Source organism: Lissotriton vulgaris, chromosome 12 (assembly GCF_964263255.1).
Source record: "Lissotriton vulgaris chromosome 12, aLisVul1.2, whole genome shotgun sequence".
NCBI classification, from domain to species: domain Eukaryota; kingdom Metazoa; phylum Chordata; class Amphibia; order Caudata; family Salamandridae; genus Lissotriton; species Lissotriton vulgaris.
Genome location: NC_141700.1, coordinates 277,326,332 through 277,346,791, shown reverse-complemented (window position 1 = coordinate 277,346,791; position 20,460 = coordinate 277,326,332). Strand labels below are relative to the sequence as shown.

The following is a 20,460-nucleotide window of genomic DNA, read 5'->3' as shown; positions in this document are numbered from 1 at the left end:
AACAGATACATTAAGAACACCCCTGTCTTACGATCATTTTTTCCAAGCACAATATCAGGCCACTCTGGATACTACAGACCACCCTGCATTAATAGCACACTCCCAGATCCGTAGATACATCAGCCCTACAATCAGTGGTCGAAGTGGGCGGGATCTGAGGGGCACGGCGTGCCCATACTTTTTTTATTTTAGATAAACAGTTCCCCTACTCTTTGCGAAAAGACGCCTGCTGTCCCAGGACGGTTAAGTTGACATGCTTCAGCAGAAGTATAAGGCAGGGAGTCTTCTGTGCAGTGAAACCGAGGGAGGGGCAGACCGCTCAACCAGACTTCTTGCCGGGGTGTCTGTTTGCCTGAAAGTAATGTAAATGTGAACAACAGGTTAATCTGCAAATGTAAAGACTGCTTGGGAACCGGGATTGGCTTTAATTGATGGAATCACTTGAGGCGTCTTGATGACACACATTTATCTTTTTTTAGAGATATTGTAAGGGAGCTACTAGCTATGCTGTGACGTCTGTGCTTTTAAAAGACAGGTATTTAAAAATTGCACTACGTACTGTCTGAGTCCTACTAAAAATCAATATTTTGGGGGCACTTTTTTATCTAAAACATTTTTGCACATTTTGTAGCACCTTATCTTATACTGTGAGTAATGCAAGTTTAATATAATGACTTACATGTTCACACTACTTTCTGTCACAGACTGAGATGGGACCTGGTAGCACTAAACAAACACAAGCCCCTAGTTTCTACTGCATCAACCAGGATTACGTTTTGTGGCTCTCTGGTGCAGCGCATTACCTAATAGGGTTTTCCTAAAGTACAATACTGCATTGCCTACTGATTAGCATAACTTGTATTTAATTTTCATTTAAGCTGTGTGCTATTTTATATGTAGTTACCTCGAGGTGAAAGGCCGAAAAAGGTTACAGAATATTTCGTTTTTTTTAGCCACGTCCCCATGTTTACCATTTCCGCCTCACTGCGCACAGCATCACAGTTCCCATACATTTTTTAATGCACTTCGACCCCTACCTACAATATCCCACTGCCCACAAGACTGGATACCAACCTTCTTTCAACAACGCACCCACAAGCCAGCACTCACACCACAAGAACACTATATGCAAGAGAGTCCACCTCAGCAAACACCAGATAAATACTCACGGAGCGAAGTACAGCCTAGTGTATAAGGAGTATGTACGGCTTTACAACGCGTACTTTTACATCGCGTGCTGTTACAACGTGGTTTTTTCAGCGCAAGTCGTTACCACGACTTGCGTTGGAGGGGGTGCGGACTTAGGAATTTTTTATTTACTATTCCAACACCAGCCTACGTACAGTAGGGAAGGTGTTCGATAGTAAATTAAATAATTCCTTGTCCTGCAGCGCCCTCCAGCGCAAGTTGTGGTAACGACTTGCGTTGAAAAGACCGCGTTGTAACGGCACGGCGGTGTAACAGCCGCGTCGTAAAGGCTGTTCACCGTATAAGGAGCCACAGAACATGTATTAATTACACACGCTGTCTACAACAGACGCACTCTTCTCCTTATAGAGGTCTCACCATGTTGTTAACTGGTGGTAAACCTGTAAACACTTGCTATGACCAAAACATTTTTTTACACCCGTTCTTCTGGCAAGTTTGCAACTTATCATTTTTCTTCCCAATACAAATCATGTGCCCAGTGCATCAGCAAAATCCTGTATGGGCCCTGGTCACTATCAGGTAGACATGCATCCATATGGACACCATGATAATCTCCACCAGGAAGCCTTGCTACACTCATGCAAATGTCATGTGCCTGCAACAGTCCCCACCACACTCATTTTAATTAGTGACAAAGCAGTTCAATGCCATGGTATTGTAAGACACTTTCGTGGGCCTTCTTTTTGAGTTGCAAGCTCTCACCTAAGGCCTTTGACATAGTCCTTTTGATAGACGGATCTTAAAATGGGCTTTAGGTTAAAATGTCTTTATCATATTCACGATTTATCTCGTTCACGATTATATTTAGGGTTAGAGCGCACCAAAGACTGCATCCCGTGGGCGTAGACAGAGGTACAGGCCAAAGCATTTCAAGACATCAAAGCAGCTTTGTCGGCCGCCACCACCCTCGCTTTCTTTGACCCACAGAAGAGGACACTGGTCGCAGTGGACGCCGGCCCGAAGGGACTGGGGGCGGTGCTGATGCAACGCGGTCAGGCTGAGGAGGACTGGGCCCTGGTGGCTTTTGCAAGCCGGAACAGAGATACTCGCAGATCAAAAAAGAGGCCATCTCAATACACTCGGGGTGTTGCCACTTTCATCTCTACGTGTACGGCAAGCCGTTCGTGGTAGCCACAGACCATAAAGCCCTTGTATACCTCTTCTCTGGTACCTCATCGAAGCCTCCGCCCAGGATAAGAAAATGGATGCTGCAGCTACAGAACTATAACTGTCAAGTAGAATACTATCCCGGGTCTTGCAATCCAGCAGATTATCTATTCCGACATCCGAGTGCAGCCACCACTCAAGAGGAGGAAGATGCTGCTGACAGCGAGGAATATGTCCGATGTGTCACAGCAAGATCATGCCCTCTTCCCTTCTCGATGGACACCCTGAGAAGAGAAACAGCCAAAGATCAATGCCTGCAGAAAGTCAAACAGGCCTTGAACCATGGGAACTGTACAGGGAAGAGTGGAAAATACTCACCACTGATGTGCGACGCATCCTGGAAAGCCTCTATCATATCCGAGAGGAGCTCACGGAAGACCCCACTGGTTGCCTAATGCAAGGACATAGACTGGTCATCCCTTCAGCCATGACCGCTCAGGTTGTTCAACTCGCACACGTTGGGCACCAGGGAATGGTCAAAACAAAATCAAGGCTTTGGTCGAAAGTATGGTTCTCACTGATTGATGAACTTGTGGAGGCAGCAGTACGAGGATGCCAGTGGTGCCAGGTAACCGGAGAAGCCCCCAGGCCTGCTTCGGTGATCACAGAGCCCCGGCACCTACGCCCGCGGGTGAGTGTCAGTCTGGACATTGGAAGAGTTCCCGGACGGGAGGCACACATTCATGGCCATTGATGATCATTCCAAATACCCCGAGGTAGAAATCATCAACACGCTGAGTGCCACCGAAGCCATCCCCAAACTCGAAAAAGTAATGGCTAGCCATGGCATATTTCAAGAACTGAAAATGAACAATGGTCCCCCTTTTCAGGGGCAGTAACTGGCCACCCACTTAACCTCACTGGGCATCAAACACCGGAGAATCACCCCTCGCTGGCAGCAGGCTAAAGGGGAGGTGGAGAGGTTCATGCGAACTTTGAACAAGTTAATCTGCATAGCCCATGAACGCCGACAACGAGTAGAACTGGCCATCTTCATATTCTTGCGCAGCTATCGACAAACTCCACCCACCACTACAAATCTGGCCCCGGGACACTTGTCAATGGGTCGAGTAATCACTGACTCCATTCCCATCACCCACAGTGGTGCCCTACACCACCTAACAATGAACAAATTGACGAACGAAGACGACGGGTGCATGCTCAAGTCAGCCTCTGTCGGGGCCTCTCGAACGAGGCCATCTGGTACTCCTAAAGAGCCGTACGCTCAGCAGCAAGTTCAACCTCCCAAATGAAAGACGTCCTTGGTCCGTCATTCGCGTGAGGGGGACTCGAGTTATGGCCAGGCGAGATGGTGAGACAGTTACCAGGAACATTTCACACTTGAAGGGATTTCATCACTCAGAAACCTCGTCGCTGCCCGGTAGTCCGGTGAGCTTGAGACCATCCCGAGGAGAAACTTGGCACGAAGAGAGCGGACCCAAAGAGTCCCTTGCATCTCCTTGCCAAAGCCCTGCTCATGTTGGGGGGTGAAGACTCGTATAATGCTGCCCTTGAAGTGAGAAATGCAGAAGGGCCTGAGAGTCTTGTTGAAGCCCAAGGACTTGCTCCGAGTGGCGAGGCGGAGGAAGGTTTGAGTGGCCGTGGAAGTTCGCAGTACCAACTCCGAAGAAACCCTGGCCCTAATCGCAAGCTGAAGGACTACTTCACGTAAGACTGTTCTAATTTTTCTTAGGAACTTTTAAGTTAGGAAGCTGCCATGCAGTAAACGTGGGGACTGGTGTTTTGAAGATTATTTTCGGAAGGAATGTTGTGTCGCGTCAATGAAGCAATGGATGCGCCCCGCAGGGCGTGCCGACCTCGAGACCGAGAGAGAGGCGCCTGCAGGTTATCCCCATGATTGTTTGGCCAGATAGTATGGGCAGTATCATGTGATCACAGTTTAATAAACTGTCAACAGCGGACATGACGTCAGTTGGCGCGCGGACGAAGGGAGTCGTTAGCACACTAACAATGGCTACGCGTGTTTATTTGCATGCGCGCTGCACACACGCGGCCACGTTTGCCATAGGAGGGTTGCCAGCATTGCCCCTCTGACATAACAGGGGGCTCCTTGACACAGCGGCAAGAGAAGTGATCCAGCTAGCACTCAGAACGAGACTGGTCTACAGCAAGCAGCTAGTGATACATATAGATGAGCAAAACGAGGCTCAGCATTGTCACGTGATGGGGCACGCGCTCAAAATGAGGCCAAAAAAGTGTGTGCAGCCCTGCAAGCCAGCAAGAAGGGAAAGGGCGAAGATGCACATATATTTAAAGAAACGGCATGCCCACGCTTACAATACTAGAAATAAGTGTTCTGTCAGTCTTTTATGAAGACTGCTGTTAAGATAGTTTGTTCCACGAATGACTAGAATAGGCGTAGCTACTAGCTAGGCACTTTGTCGGCCGTGGTGGTCTCTGCCTTTGCTGCCCTACAGCAGGGCTGAAGAGCAGGGGGGAGGGAGGTTGGGGGGCTGGTGATGATACCTGTAAGGTGGTGTGGCCCCCACTTTTCTACGCCCCTGATGACTAGAGAGCTTTCTGTTTTTCACGGTGAAGAAACATATGAAAAAAATGGTAATATAAGCACATATGTTGATTTGAAAGAACTGTTGATTCCAATAGTACATTCTTCACTTGAAAAGAGAGAAAAGTAAACTGTGATCACAGAGATAAAGGAGCAATATGAGTTAAGAATATAAATAATTATTTGAAGGAAAGTCGGACAGCAGCACTTCAGATGTCAGTCTGGGGATAACGATTTGGCTTTTCTTTGGTATTCATTTTGTGATGTCTATCTAGTTTGTCTGTCTCTTTGTTCTTTTTCACACTACCATGAGTAATCATGGAGAATGGGACTGTGCCATCCTTTTTTCTAACCTGTCCTAATAAGCCTACTCTGAAATTGGTTGAATGAAAAAAGTGTTCTCTACATAAGCAAGGTTATTTGGAATGAGTTTACGTGCAGAGAGAAAAGCTTCATTGTTATTACATTGTTTATGACCCATTGGTCAAGAAGTGTTTGACCAATCACCAGGACGTTTGAATGAGGAGTCAGTTGGATTGAATGAATGTGAGATATACTAGAGTTGCCCTGTCTGCCGAAGATTGTAATGGTCACAGGGAGATGTTTGTGGGTAAGAGGATTCCAAATAACAGAGAGTTAGAAGATTATGATTTGAGAACATTGCCATCTTCCTGCAAATTTGGTAATAAGTTTGAGGAATGAATTAGGGCCTAATTCATGCCTGGGTGTGGTAATGACAACATGAGAGAAGAAATGTGGATGTGTGATGATGCCTTTTTAATTGAAATAATAATACTTGCAAATCAAGTATAATGCAGCCTAGCATGCGTAAAAGAGATTAATAATCTAATGCAGACAAAGAAGTTGGAAATGTGGTAAATAGTAACATTTGGAATTGGCCCTCTCTGCAGGGTCATCCCCAGACTTTTTACCTTCACAGCTCCTATTTGTGTTTGCATTAGGACTATGTGCACTTTACCACTGCTAACCAATGCTAAAGTGCTTGAGAACTCTCCTTAAAATATACTAAAATTGGGCTCCATCTGATAAGCACGTTTAATTTACTAAGTCCCTAGTATACAGTACCACTGATACCCAGGGCCAGTAAATTAAATGCTACTAGTGGGCCTGCAGCACTCATTGTGTCAGCTACTAAAGTAGCCTTTTAAAAAATATTTCAGACCTGCCAATGCAACCTGTGGTGCAGTTTTAGTCTGCCAATGTGATCTGTCAAAATAAACATTTTGCCAGGCTTGAACTTTCCTTTTCAATACATGTAAGTCACCTCTAAGTTAGGCCCAAAACCGCCCACAGGTTAGGGTGCATGTGTTTTTATGTTTTACATATCCTCGAAAAGAAAAACTCCTAAAGTAGCTTTTTATTACTGTAAGGCCTGTCCCTCCACTAGGACAACACTGGTTTTCTTATTACATTGAATAAGCATAAACGTTTGATAAGGTACAGATAGGGATGTCAAGTTTAGATTCAAATTAATTTTAATTTAAAATCCTCTTTAATGGTAAAGTTGGATTTTAAGTTACAGTTCTGGATATGTCATTTTGACAAGGCTCTGCAAACAGTTTTTGGACGAAATGCTGAACAAATCAAACATTCACCATCAGTCAAGAGATCTGGGTTAAATCAATCGTTCTTTTGCACACCAAGCCACCCCAGTTTGACCCAGCCATATTGAAATCAGTCTTGACCCAGCTCCTCATGGGAACAGTCCAGACGGAACCGCTCAGCCAGGTCTTCCCTGGACATGAAACAAGCATCCTGGGATAGGTTTCGGGGTATCACTCCTCATCAACCAGGTTAGGCTGAATCCAGTAACTCAGTGAGCAAGGGACCCATGTCTGGGCATACCCATCCCACCTAGGGTGAAAAATGCTGCACAAACAATTGATGGGCAGAATGCTGAACAAATAAAACAGTAAGCCCCAGTCAAGAGATCTGGTTTATATCCATTGTTCTTTTGCTCACCATGCCACCCCAGTTTGGACCAAGCCATATGCAAATCAGTCTTGACCCTCCTCCTCAAGGGAACAGTCCAGACCAAACTGTAGAGTGAGGGTCTCCCTTGACCCAAAAGAAGCATTCTAGGACCGGTATCAGGGTATCACCCCTCATCAGCCAGGCTAGCCTGAATCCAGTGGCACACCGAGAAAGGGACCAATGTCTGGGCATACCCATCCCACTAAGGGCAAAAAATGATGCACAAACAATTGATGGACGGAATACTGAACAAATCAAACACTCACCCTCAGTCAAGAGATCTGGGTTAAATCAATTGTTCATTTGCACACCATGCCACCCCAGTTTAGACCCAGCCATATGCAAATCAGTCTTGACCCTCCTCCTCAGGGGAACAGTCCAGACCAAACTACTGAGTGAGGTTCTCCCTTGACCCAAAAGAAGCATTCTAGGACCGGTATCAGGGTATCACCCCTCATCAGCCAGGCTAGCCTGAATCCAGTGGCACACCGAGAAAGGGACCAACGTCTGAGCATACCCATCCCACTAAGGGCAAAAAAATGATACACAAACAATTGATGGACGGAATACTGACCAAATCAAACACTCACCCCCAGTCAAGAGATCTGGGTTAAATCAATCGTTCATTTGCACACCATGCCACCCCAGTTTAGACCCACTCATATGCAAATCAGTCTTGACCCCCCCATCTCATCGGAACAGACCAGAATGAGCTGTCAAGCAAGGACCGCATGAACCTGAAACAAGCATCCCGGAACTGGTTACGGGATATCACCCCTCATCAGTCTTGACGTTGCTCCTCATGGGACCCAGGATGCTTGTTTCCAGCCAGAGAGGACCTGGCCGTTCGGGCTGGACTGTTGCCATGGGGAACAGGATCAAGATTGATCTACAGATGGCTGGGTCCAAACTGGGTTGGCTCTGTGAGCACAAAAACAATGGAAAAAACCCAGACCTGTGAATGGGGGTGAATGTTTGATTTGTTCAGCATGCCGTTCATCATTTGTTCTTTTTACTTTTAGAAAGTGAGCTTTTTCTTGTCCTAAGCATTTGGTGCCTGCTGTCAATGTCCTTGGTCACTTGACTGTGAATGGCTTAGCTGTTGAGCTGTGTGTATTCCTCTCAGACAGTGAGACAAAGGAGGACGGAGCTGGCATTTGGCCCATCCTGCCAGGATTGTTGGGGAAGGAGCTGTTCACTGCCCCACTTACACTTCAAATGGCTGCCCCCCGCACACACAAAAACGAACCTGACACTAGCCTTCTTTTCACTACAGAGTTCTTGGAGCCTTATCAAGGGGAGGAGGAAACTTTCCAGAACCAGAGGTGGGAGTAGACCAGGGTAAAACACAACTGGACCTGTGGATGACTTTAGGACTGCCTTGGACTCCGAGAGGACTGCCTCGCCCCTTGAGGCCTGCCTTGTATCTCAGAGGACTGCCTTGCTTGACTAGATTGGAGAAATTGTCAGAGGATAATAACATCATTTTGGGTGTTCAATTTGGTTTTCATTAGGATTTAGGGACGATTGAGCAATGTCTCAATTTGTCTCTGATCTTAGGGAAAGTATGTGAAGGCCAGCGGACGTGACATCCATTTGGCATTTATGAACCTCTCCTGTGCCTCTGCTCTGACACTTTAAATTTTGCCAAACTATGGGACTCGTTACATTCCTTGGGGGTCGAACAAGCGTTGATCACCTCCTTTGCTGCCTGCATTGGGAACTTTTGTGAGGGTTGGCTACTCCCAAGATGGAGACTGCACCGTACAAATTAAATCTTTTTGTGGAGGCTGGCAAGGATGTATTTCGGACCCTTTTCTTATCTTATTTCATATGAATAGCTTTGATGACTACTGAACTTCTTGTGGCAGGGATATGTTCCAAATAGGGAAGGGACTTATCCCAGTCCTTTTATAAGCGGATGATGACCTTATTGCAAGAACCGCAAATGGCTTAAAGTTTTTGTTGGATAGGCTTGCTTCCTTTATGAACATGCTTGACTTGAAGGCAAATATGTCCAAGTCTTACACTATGGGTTCAGAGCCAGAAAAAATCAAGGTCAAACCACATGCGATTGGAAACTCAATGATAGCTAGGGTTAAACATGTTAAATATTTTGGCATCCCCTTTGATGAGGAGCTAAAGTGGTCTCATGTACTCAATGTCAGGTCTACCCAGTTTGAGAGAGCTGTTGATGCAGTCTTTAGATTTGCAGCAAGAATCTGTTACAGACCTGTGAAAGAACTCACAAAAATGTATAAGGCACAATGTTCTGCAGTGGAGTTACATAGAACTCGTGTCGGAGGGCATACTAACTCTTCTTTACTTCAGAGAATTGTTGATAGTTTTGTATCTAAACTGCTGGCAGTACCAAGGGCAATGTAACAACAAAAGAGCGAGGAACTGGCTTAGGTGCTTGACCCTTTCCCCAATAATGTATAGAAAACAATGTGGACAAGTACCTTCGCAGGTATGGATCAGGGTTGTTCCCCTGTCACTTGGTGGCGGAACGATGGCAACAGGTCGTTGTTTTATGAAACCCCTCACCCACCCACCTAGTGGGTGGCATGCTTCATCATCGGGGTCCAGCTGGATTGCCGAGTGCAATCCAGCTGTTCTTCGACGCCTGTTTACAGCGGATCGGGTTTAAGTATGAAGTGAAGTGGAATTAAATACTAAAAATACCTATAGGAAATACCCTTGTAAAAGTTTTAATAGAAGGGTCCAATGGTATGGGTAAAAACATTGGCGGGATATGTATGAGGTAAGAATGTGCCTCTATATCCCTTAAAAAGTGTAGGTCAACTAGTTTCAGCCTTCTACGTTAGACGTGAGGCTTTCTTCAGGATCATGGGTGGTGTAAGTGGCCAAAAAGGTTGAAGGGTCACTGTGGTGTAGATATCAGTGCACACCCTAAAGTGCGCTGTGAGTGTAGTGGATCAAGTTACTTACAGATCCGACGAGAAAAGTATTTGAAAAAGGAAACAATAAAAGCCAACCGAGCAGTTCATATAGAGAATGGCTTATCATGCATTTTTTAAGCAGAAGCGTCCCTATACGTTTTATATGGCAAAACCTGCTTATGAATTAATACAACATGCATGTGGGCAACGTAAGGCAGGCATGGGGAGTAGTTGTAAAGAACCCTGCGTGGGTACAGTGTGCCATGGGTGTTTAGCATACTATGAAATGCAAGGATACATGCTTGTATTGTGCCAATATCAGAAAGCTACTCGCTTACATAGCACATCTGATGTTCTTATGATTATACATAGTAGTGAGTAAAAAGCGCGCGTATTTCAGGACTACAACAAATATAATTTTTCATGTAGGAATGATTTACCTGGAGGTTCTGATTGGACTGGCCCATATTTTATTCTGGCATAAAAAACTGGCACCAATAGGACTCAGGATAATAAAAAGCACATTTGATTGACTGCTTGGCCCACATAAATGCACTTTGAATGACTTGGTTTTTATATCTGAAATGCACTTTCTCCACAATGGGTGTCTTCCAGTACCACGATAACCCCCAGGGTGTTTGATACACTTTCTAACGATACTATCAAAAAAAATTTAACACATAGGGCTAGAATGAGAAATTCAGAGTAAGAATCAATGAGGACAGTGTTCATGCATTCATCGCCATTTGTTTCTGTAGGACCTGAACAATATTTGACTCATCCAAAAATTTCAATGCAGATTTTATTTTACCCATTTTAGACTTAGCATTTTTGCAACTGTTTTCCCAATACAGGGCAGGTGGTTTTCTATGCTCCCAGTATGTCATTGTAATTTACCCCAACCTCAAAGTAAGAGCCACTTTATGCTATTTTGCACAATTTACAATGTTCCAACGCAGAGGTTTTTTGGTACCCCATTTGCGCGCAGCCATTATTCAACATCATTATGCTGCTTTAGCATTTATGCAGACATTAGCTATGCTGTTTTCAATATGGTCAAAGCTGCACTTATTATAAGAAAGCGCTATGGGACCTCTGTAATGCTGTAATTTTATGTCTGTTTTCTTTTATTGTACTGTTTTGTACATGTTTTTGTGGAATGTATTTATACTGTGCTTTTATGGCCTTTAGTCGAATAAAGTATTATGAAGATGATGATGATGATGACTGCCCTGCTGCTACCAAAGGACTGCCATGCTGCTTCAAGCTTGCCTTTCACTCCAGAGCACTGCCCTGCTGCTAAAGGCCTACCTACCTGCTTGGACCCAGGACTACCAGAGTGACTTCATCGGCTAGTTGGCTGGCCTCCTGTGTGAGCTACAGACTCCAAAGACCTTGAACCCTGCACCTGGCCTCTGCTGGATCGAGTCCTAACTCCAAAAGTGGTACCCCTCCAGCCCTGGACCATTGGAAGTGGTGTTTGAGGTGCTACTCCTTCCAAAATCAAAAATTTTGGACTGGGGAACATTTTGACCAAAAAGTGCCGCAAGAACTTACCGAAGACCGGGATGTGCCTGCAAGCAGATCCGCCCAAGGTGCAATGCCAGTTGGCCTGACTCCGCTGTAGCTCCTGCTACATTAGTAATTATCATGGCTCATGAAAGGCACCAGGGTCTTTGAAAAACTAAAGAAGGTTTGCTGGATCGATTGCCAAGATTGAAACAAGAGTTAGAAAGGAAAGTTGGAGACTGAATTGTATATAATGTAGTCAAAATGCAAAATACACAAAATGGAAGAACCATTGATGATAATCAATATGAGATGTGTAAGAAAGATTTGAATCAAAGGTTTTACTTGTGAGGGTTTATCAAAGTCAGCTCTGATAGAAAGTGTTTGCAATTTACATTTAGACAAATTGGATTTTTGCTAGAGTACAGGGGTATAAAACATAAACGATGTACACTCATAAGCAGAAGGGATGGTAGTGAGGTTAAACTAAACTTTGAAAGAAGCCATTCAGGTTGTAAGATGTGTTGGAAATGATTTGGGGGAATAACTACACAAGAGAATAGATACATATGATGGCTCCTTACTGGACAAGTCAAGAAATTGAAGAAACTAGAAAAGATTGTCATTGAAGGGACAACAAAATGAGGTAGTCTGTTTGAGGAAACAAGGCAAAGATGAATGAAAGTGACCAAGAAACTGAACATTTACATTGGACATGTGGTAAGCGTTAGAGCACCAGTGAACAACAATAAATGGCCTACATTTAGTAAACTATTAAAAACTATTCAAGAATGTAGTAAAAACAGAAGACTCCCATACATGAATAGTAGTAACAAGGATGATGTTGATGAGGAAAAAGTAGTAAGCAAAGACGAGACAAAGAGTCTAAACTAAGAGATGCATTATAGAAGTGGTAGGCGATAATTTGACCCAGGAGTGAAATTAAAGAAAGAAATTCAACTAAGAAAACGAAAAAACTAGAGGACTATGGGGCGGATTTAATGTTTGGCTGAGAGGGCCCTCCAACTTAACGGACGACTTTCTCTGCCAAACTGAAGGTCCTCCTATTTGAGTTACAGCTGGGAAGACTTTAAGTATGTCAGCGAAGGAGCTTATTCCATCTCCATCGCTGATATACTGGACAAATATTTGGCTATTCAACCACCTGCCCGAAGTAGTGTACTTGGTCGAATGACTGCTTTTAACTATCACATAATGCTGTTAAAAACCTAGTGTTACTTGACTAAAAACGTTCAAATGCTTCCCACACCATAGGTCAAACTCCCATTGATTGTGGGATATTACTTTTTGCTTGGGGAATTTGTTTTTGAAGAAACAAAAACAAGTTAAAAGTTTGACGGGCGGCAGTCACTTTTACGGGGCTGGCAGCCAGAGTTTCAACTTGACCGTGCTAATGCATAGATGAGTGTTACACTGCTTTCCAACCTTAGTGGCTCTATAGTAAAGTTGGAACAGGAGGTATTTACTATTTAAGCTACCCTTGACCTACTTATTCAGACTCCTACAAAAGAAATGCAAATGCTGTACTCATTCATTGACAGTGACTTTTATGATGGCAGTCTGTGAGCTGTCACCAGCTCATGGCTATCCTACTGGAAGGACCGGCTGGATTTTTGATAGCTCAGTGAAAATGTTTGTGGTACATGTTACCTTAGTTGAAGTGGTCCATTTGAGTTTCATCCTTACATTCCCTGTGGTGTTGCATACGTAACTGGCTAACCTGGTGTGTCATATGTGGCATATATTCCAGCTGCACTGTCAAGCCAGAACAATAAAAAAGGTATTTTCATTGGTGAGTCAAAGCAGGAGAGACTCTTATTCACAGGGGTGTTGTTGGCAAGAGTCTCCTGCTCCTAAATATGCGTTGATAGGTTTTCGGTTAAGCCCGCCCTATCAAGAAATGTACTTCCACAGCCCTGCTCATTTGGTAGAAGTAAAGGGAGAAATATTTGTATGTAACTAATGTGTGTGTGTGTGTGCGCGGGAGCGTGGGTGTGTGTGTTCTTTAAAGGACTTAATTGCAAATTAGTTTATTTACATGAAATTATGCATTTTCCTTATGGGTTTTTATTCAGATCTACTAACTTTCTTTTCATCTTAGTTCTACAAGTTGTAGAAGAGAGCCTTAATGTTGTGCTGTTGCTCACCGCCGAGGCTTCATAGGTTTCGTTCCTTTACTACCAATTTTGGGCAAAACTAGTCATGCTCATTTGTCATAACATATAAAAGGATTAACAGTGGCACGCTATTGCTCTATTAGAGACTGGCAGAAAAAGTACTTTTGCAGTGCATGGAACATTAATTTAACATTTTTCCCCTGGATGCATAGAAACGAGATGAATTACGTACAAAGTTACCGAACTTCACCACATCGCCATCCTTAACGTGAACATCGGCCTTGGCACCACTGTTCAGGGCGATAACGCTCTGGCAGCCGGGGATCTCAGCCTTTAGCTTTCCAGAACCAGTCACGTGATCTGCATGGACGTGAGTATTGGCTACAAAATAAAGTGGAAAAAAGAGTAGAAGAGTAGTATTAAAATGTCAATTTGCCTAAAGCGTTGGATTAGCTTAGTAGTAACTTGCACAGCTAGTCACCATGTGTGATTCAACAAGTCTTTCCAACAAGAGATACCATACACTTAAATGATCTTTCATTACACTTGGATCCTGCTTTGGTTCCTATTCACTGTTCCCTAGAAGCCTCAGGAATCACATGAAGTGCCTCAACTTTTCCAACACATATTGAATAACTTTGCTCCTATTCCAGATTATTTGTAGATGCTGGTCAGACACAGAATATGGGATACACATTGTCTGTGTTCTCTACAAAAAAATAGTCTGTTTTTGTGTGTGTCTATGTGTGTGTGTGCGTGTCCGTGTGTAAGTTCTGCATTGATACCATATGTTGTTACAGGTTGTTGAACATGTGATGTGTATTTTGAGCATTATATTAGTAATTCCCTGTATATCAGACTACATGCTCTTATATGTGTAATGTTTAGAAATTAAATTTTGGTTTATTTGTATTACCATTGTTTACAGAAAATAAATTTCAGTTTTTCGATCTTGCTCTACAATATATGAAAAAGACATTCACAAAAGAAAACTCAAATGAGATGTAATAGTAAATGCACCAATATTCATGACAACCAAAATGAAGATATGGAACCCTCATCAGCCGGTCTTAAGCGTTATGGCTCATACTGGCTTGGACAAATTACTGTGATCTTGGATTAGCCAGATATGTTTGTTTTTTAAGGTACACAAGTGCCAATTATCTTGCAAAGGTTAGCTGCAATAGCCTTCTCTAATTCTCACAAATGTTGCAACTACAAGTTGTGCAAATTTTAGTTCAACAGAAATCCATCATGTTTTGTACTTATTTACTTTTAGTATTGAACTTTTACATAGTCTGGACTCTGCCCTGAAGAGTGTCAGAGGGTTGTACTATTTCAGTTTCTCAGATCAGGAGCAAATCGGAATTTATGTACAGTTATAGCTGTAGCCAAATAAAGCAAATACATGATTACAGCAGTAAGCCTTGGATAAATATTAGGATAGGATTATTCAAGGGTGTCAGAGAATAGGGGAAACATTCTCTAGAGAAACATCATAGCAATGCAGTAGGTAGTAATCCTATATCAGCAGAGTATATTTTTATGGATGTTTGTATAAACATATTTGGGTTTAGTCCAGGTGTGAATGAATGTAGGGTGCTAAAGATAGTGCTTAATTACATAAGATGGAGAGTAGATTTAAGTTATATGTTTGTAACTAGTAGATGGGCTTTCAACCCACTCGAGAAGGATAAGAACTTTGGTGTCTAAGTTTTATCTGGTGTAATGTTGTTGAGATTGATTGGGTTGTAGTTTACATTTTAAGCAATGGCTTTTCAGAGGTTTTGTTGCCTTTTGCTGTCTGGAGAGGACCAGTTGGTTGGTTAGATAGCTAGGTGTGTTCAATGTCACAGATTTGTAAATGATGCATGTTTTTTTTCTTTTAAAGTCGACCGACAGGGGTAGATATTGGATGGATTTGCATACCAGTGTTTTATGTGCGTACTTTTTTGTGCCCATTGTATGTATTGCTGTCACAAGTAGATCTGCCTCAAGTGGGGAAATATGGATGACTATAAAACCTCAAGAGGGATGCCAGCAGCTTTGCATTAGAAGAATGAAGAGACATTTTTCAGAACTGGGGTTATTGCCATATGGGGACATGAGCAGGAATTCTATTTTCCTAGGGTTCATTTGGAGTCTTCGAGGCATCAATCTGTGCGAGGCAATTTTTGAGGTGCATCGGCCAGCTTGAAAATTCAATTTGCAGTTAAAGGTAGGTATAGTGCATGAGAGTGACAAGTAAAACCCAGGGATTAAACAAATCCCCAAATGTTTCCAGGAAAAGGCTAAACAATAGGGTAGCTAAAATTAAAGCCTGAGGATCACTTAATCATTCCTGATTGGCAGTACAGAGAGTGTCTCCTAGTTTGATTGCTGGTTAGTAAAGTAGTCTAGTAAAGTGTTTGAAGCATTATAAGATATTTTCTCAATGTCCATTCCGGATTCAAGAGTGATAGATAGTATAGAGTGGCTGAGTGTGGACTACTACAGTCGGGACTTCAAAGAATACAAAGAAGGTATCGTCAAAGTCCTAAGCCTTAGGGTATCATTCACTATTTTAAGATATAGCTTTTTCAGTGCAATGGCTTTCTTTGAACTCATACTGGGCGTTTAGTAGCTTCCTCACTTTTATTATTTTCTTTCAATTGGCCAATAATGCCTTTTTCTAAAATGTTTTTCCCTTAATAGTGGTGTTAAAATGGATGGTGAATTTTGAGAATAGGATTGATAATAGTATTTTTCAAGTTAGTCTGTACTGTACTGTGACTTGTGAGATTGTTGAGTTTTGAGCCAGTGGGGGAGATGTGCTGGCTCAGCAACTTGGCAGTGTGAGGCAGAAAACGACATATGTGGTAGGAATGCGGTTTTGTAGAAGAGATCATTTCGGGAAACATCACTTACAACGCAACTTTTACAACGACATACCATTACAACGCAACTTTTACATCGCAAAAACTTTTACAACGCATGTATTTACAACAAATGTTTTTACAACGCAGGTACCTTTACAACGCATACCATTACAACGTAAGTATTGGTAAGTATATAATTATATTTTAAATGTTATATGTTTGGGGTAAAGGGGTATTTTTAGGGTTCAGGGTCAGTTTTGGGTTTTTGGGTAAAGGGGTATTTTTGGGGTTCAGGGTCAGTTTTTAGTTTTTGGGTAAAGGGGTATTTTTGGGGTTCAGGGTCAGTTTTTAGTTTTTGGGTAAAGGGGTATTTTTGGGGTTCAGGGTCAGTTTTTAGTTTTTGGGTAAAGGGGTATTTTTGGGGTTCAGGGTCAGTTTTTAGTTTTTGGGTAAAGGGGTATTTTTGGGGTTCAGGGTCAGTTTTTAGTTTTTGGGTAAAGGGGTATTTTTGGGGTTCAGGGTCAGTTTTTAGTTTTTGGGTAAAGGGGTATTTTTGGGGTTCAGGGTCAGTTTTCAGTTTTTGGGTAAAGGGGTATTTTTGGGGTTCAGGGTCAGTTTTTAGTTTTTGGGTAAAGGGGTATTTTTGGGGTTCAGGGTCAGTTTTTAGTTTTTGGGTAAAGGGGTATTTTTGGGGTTCAGGGTCAGTTTTTAGTTTTTGGGTAAAGGGGTATTTTGGGGTTCAGGGTCAGTTTTTAGTTTTTGGGTAAAGGGGTATTTTGGGGGTTTAGGGTCAGTTTTTAGTTTTTGGGTAAAGGGGTATTTTTGGGGTTCGGGGTCAGTTTTTAGTTTTTGGGTAAAGGGGTATTTTTAGGGTTCAGGGTCAGTTTTTAGTTTTTGGGTAAAGGGGTATTTTTTGGGGTTCAGGGTCAGTTTTGGGTTTTGTGGGTACAGGGGTACAGGGTAAAAATAAATTAAAATTAAATTTAAATTAAATTACATTAAATTATATATTTTTTAATTAATTTACGGTTATAAAATTAATATATACTTACCAATACTTACGTTGTAATGGTATGCGTTGTAAAGGTACCTGCGTTGTAAATACATGCGTTGTAAAAGTTTTTGCGTTGTAAAAAATGCGTTGTAAAAGCATGCGTTGTAATAACATGCGTTGTATCAACATAGATCCAATCATTTCCACTGTCTCTAAGTTTACTGGAGTGAAAAAGGACTAGCAGATTTTGTGCATTTTGAGACCGTGTGTTGCAGGTGCTACTGTGATAAGAGAATCATGTGAGGAAGAGATGTATTACTGATTACTTTTTGGCAATCTTCTTGGATTAGAAAATTGCTTTGTTTAACAAGAGTAGAGCACCCTGGAGTTAATTATTATAGGTCATTTAGTCGTTTTAAGCAATTTCAAGCATTGTATACTTGGTTCTTGAAGACATCAGGGAAAATTTGTGAACATCTCTTCCATCTACTTTTGAAAATGTGCAGAGATGGAAATGTGGGTCTTTATTTGCATTTCACAGTATGCTTATATTTCCATTTAGAGTTTTTTTTTGGGGGGGATAACAAATCAATTTTCAAGGATCGTGGTAGGATCATTCGGATTGTGGTTGTTTATTGGAACTGGGCATGCTTGTGTCTTTTAAGTGGGTGTTAAATGATTTGAGTTCCTTTCTGAGATAGGCATACTTCTTGTGTATTTGAAACAGGACTATACAATTATCAGACCAGCTTGTGACTGTCGGATCATCAGTTGTAAGTGTCTTGCTCTGTTCTATCATTAGGTGAAATATAGAACCTTTGATATGTGTAAGATTTTTTGGGTATTAAATTAAGTTCAAGGTAGTGATTTGACTACATACTCTTTTAAGTTATAGTTAAGTCACTGAGTAAGGATCACTTATTTTTCGTACATCAATCTGTAGTTATGATCACTATAGGATCCACAACAAATTTAATATTGTGTCCTGTTCTGTGACAAATAAAGTTATTCCTTAGGCTGTTTGTTGTATAGGTATATATGTCCATTTGGAGGCAGTGGAAAATAAGGAGATGGTGTGTTCTGAGAGTTTTGTATAGAATAATATATTTATGTATGATAGTAACTCTGCTTCAAAGATTATTGTTTCCTATCCATGAGGGTAATGGTGTAATAGCGGGAGGGTGAACATAAATGGTTTGAGTTTGAGGAGAGATAGACGTCTCAGTTTAAGTCCTGTAAAGTTGAGAAGTGCTGCATGTACGACCAAAGATTGGCGTTGATGATGCAGCAGTAAACTGTTTGATTTCCAGCTGCTTGTGATATGAATTGTGTTATTTGAGAATTGTATTTTAAGATATGATAGTTTTGGACTAGAGGCAATGTATGTTGAATCAATAGGAAATCTGGCGCAGCCGTGCCTGAGTATTGATTTTTATTTCTACCAATTGATGAGGGGAGATGTGGGCGAATTGTGTTTGTAAGTGGTGGTTTATTGTTCTTTGACACAGATTGGGGTTGTAAGCCAGATAATAATTGTTAGAGAAAGAAGGGCAGTCTGCATTGCAAGGCTAGAAATGATTCAATCTCATTATGGAGGGTAGGGTGGATAATATTTGGTGGAAATATTTATCTTTAAAGTCCACAGCAGTACTTGTTGCGGTGTATGTAATTGAGAGGCAAAAAACTTCATTTGTAAGGTTGGGTGTTTGATGCGCTGCTTTTGTTCACCAGTGTAAAGCTTGATTGATATATTACAAGGCTGTGTGACATGCAGGATGACTTATTGTTGAGTTCATATAAAGGTTCATATGATTTAATAAAGCAGGAAGAGTGTTGCTATGGGTTACAGAAGCCAGGAGAGTCTGGGTTTCTTATATATCTATTCTGTTTTTGAGATGTGTTTCTTTGTTGTTAGAAGTTCTGGTTTATTTTGGTTATGGGAGCAAAATATAATTCGTTGCTATAAGTTGAGGGAATGCCATTGATAATAGGGAGTGACTTTATGGGTTCAAGGGTGATAAAGCTGCCAGTGAATTTCAGTTTGTGATATATTTCAATGCACCTCTCAAGAGATGATACAGGAGAACCTGGTGGATGAGGAGATTGGGGAGGCAAGATGTCAGAATTCAGATTGAAACTGAAAGAGAATGGTAGCGAAATAATGTAGTACAAATGCATCGACTGATGTTCCAAGATTGGTGCATTTTTTTTATAGCACAGATGCTGGCTTTTTATTATTCATAGTTGTGGTTTTGATTCCTGTGATAAATAGATTATACTACACAGGATTTTTCTGTTTTGTCTACATGGATGTTGCTACAAAAGTTGGTTTTCCAATAGAGCTTGTCATACATGTCAAGGTTGTACAATGAGAGATATGTCTTCAAGAAGACTTTATGTTTGTGTTTACTAATTTCCTCCTGATAGAATTGTTTTTAATTAAACTTTTTTATTTTATTTGCTATATTTATACAATGATTGTCAAAACGGCAGCCAGTAACAATAATATCCACCCAGCCCCCCTCCACCGTCCACCCTTTTCCAGAGGGACACCTCTTGTTAAGGTTGTGCGGTTATATGATGGAATATCATGGGGGTAAGTCACTTTAGTAGGTCGTCCACAGTAATCCTCATTAGAGCTATTCTGTTCAGAGTACTATATGTGAGAGAGATTGCCCTATTGGTCATAGGGCCCTCCAACTATTTTCTAAGGCGGAGCTTTCCATTGTCTCTGTTCCCGTGGGGTTGTTGCTTGTAGCTGGTTCACAGTCTAAGGGGCCCACGGCCATGCGGGCGGTGGCGATCCGCCCAACATCCATGCCCGCCCGCCACCCATTTCCCCCACCATATTACTATGGCAGGGGGACCACGGCAGACGGAAAGACCATCCGCCGCTTTCCCGCCCAAGTCGCCTTGCGACCGGGGCGGAAAAGGTTTAATATGGTGGCGGTGTCTATCAGACACCGCCAACCATATTAGTATTGGCGTCAGCAGATGCCTTTTTGTGGCGGCAATGCCGCCACGGAAAGGCAGGCGGGCATCACTTCGGGTGCCCCCTGCGGGCCCCCATGGTGAAGGCGAGGTGGGGGGTGCACATGGGTGGTACCTGTGGTACCCCCCTGCATTTGCATTCGCAATGGGCCAGGCACTGCGCGGTGCT

At 42.4% G+C, this 20,460-nt stretch overlaps 1 protein-coding gene across 1 annotated transcript in view; it reads right to left on the bottom strand.

Moving 5' to 3' along the window:
* Positions 1-20,460, bottom strand: part of LOC147673955 (persulfide dioxygenase ETHE1, mitochondrial-like) — a 176,127-nt gene that overhangs the window by 52,060 nt on the left and 103,607 nt on the right. The window contains exon 3 of the mRNA XM_086945037.1: positions 13,681-13,829. Within this exon, the coding sequence (XP_086801163.1) occupies positions 13,681-13,829 (149 nt within the window). The remainder of the gene's footprint in view (positions 1-13,680; positions 13,830-20,460) is intronic.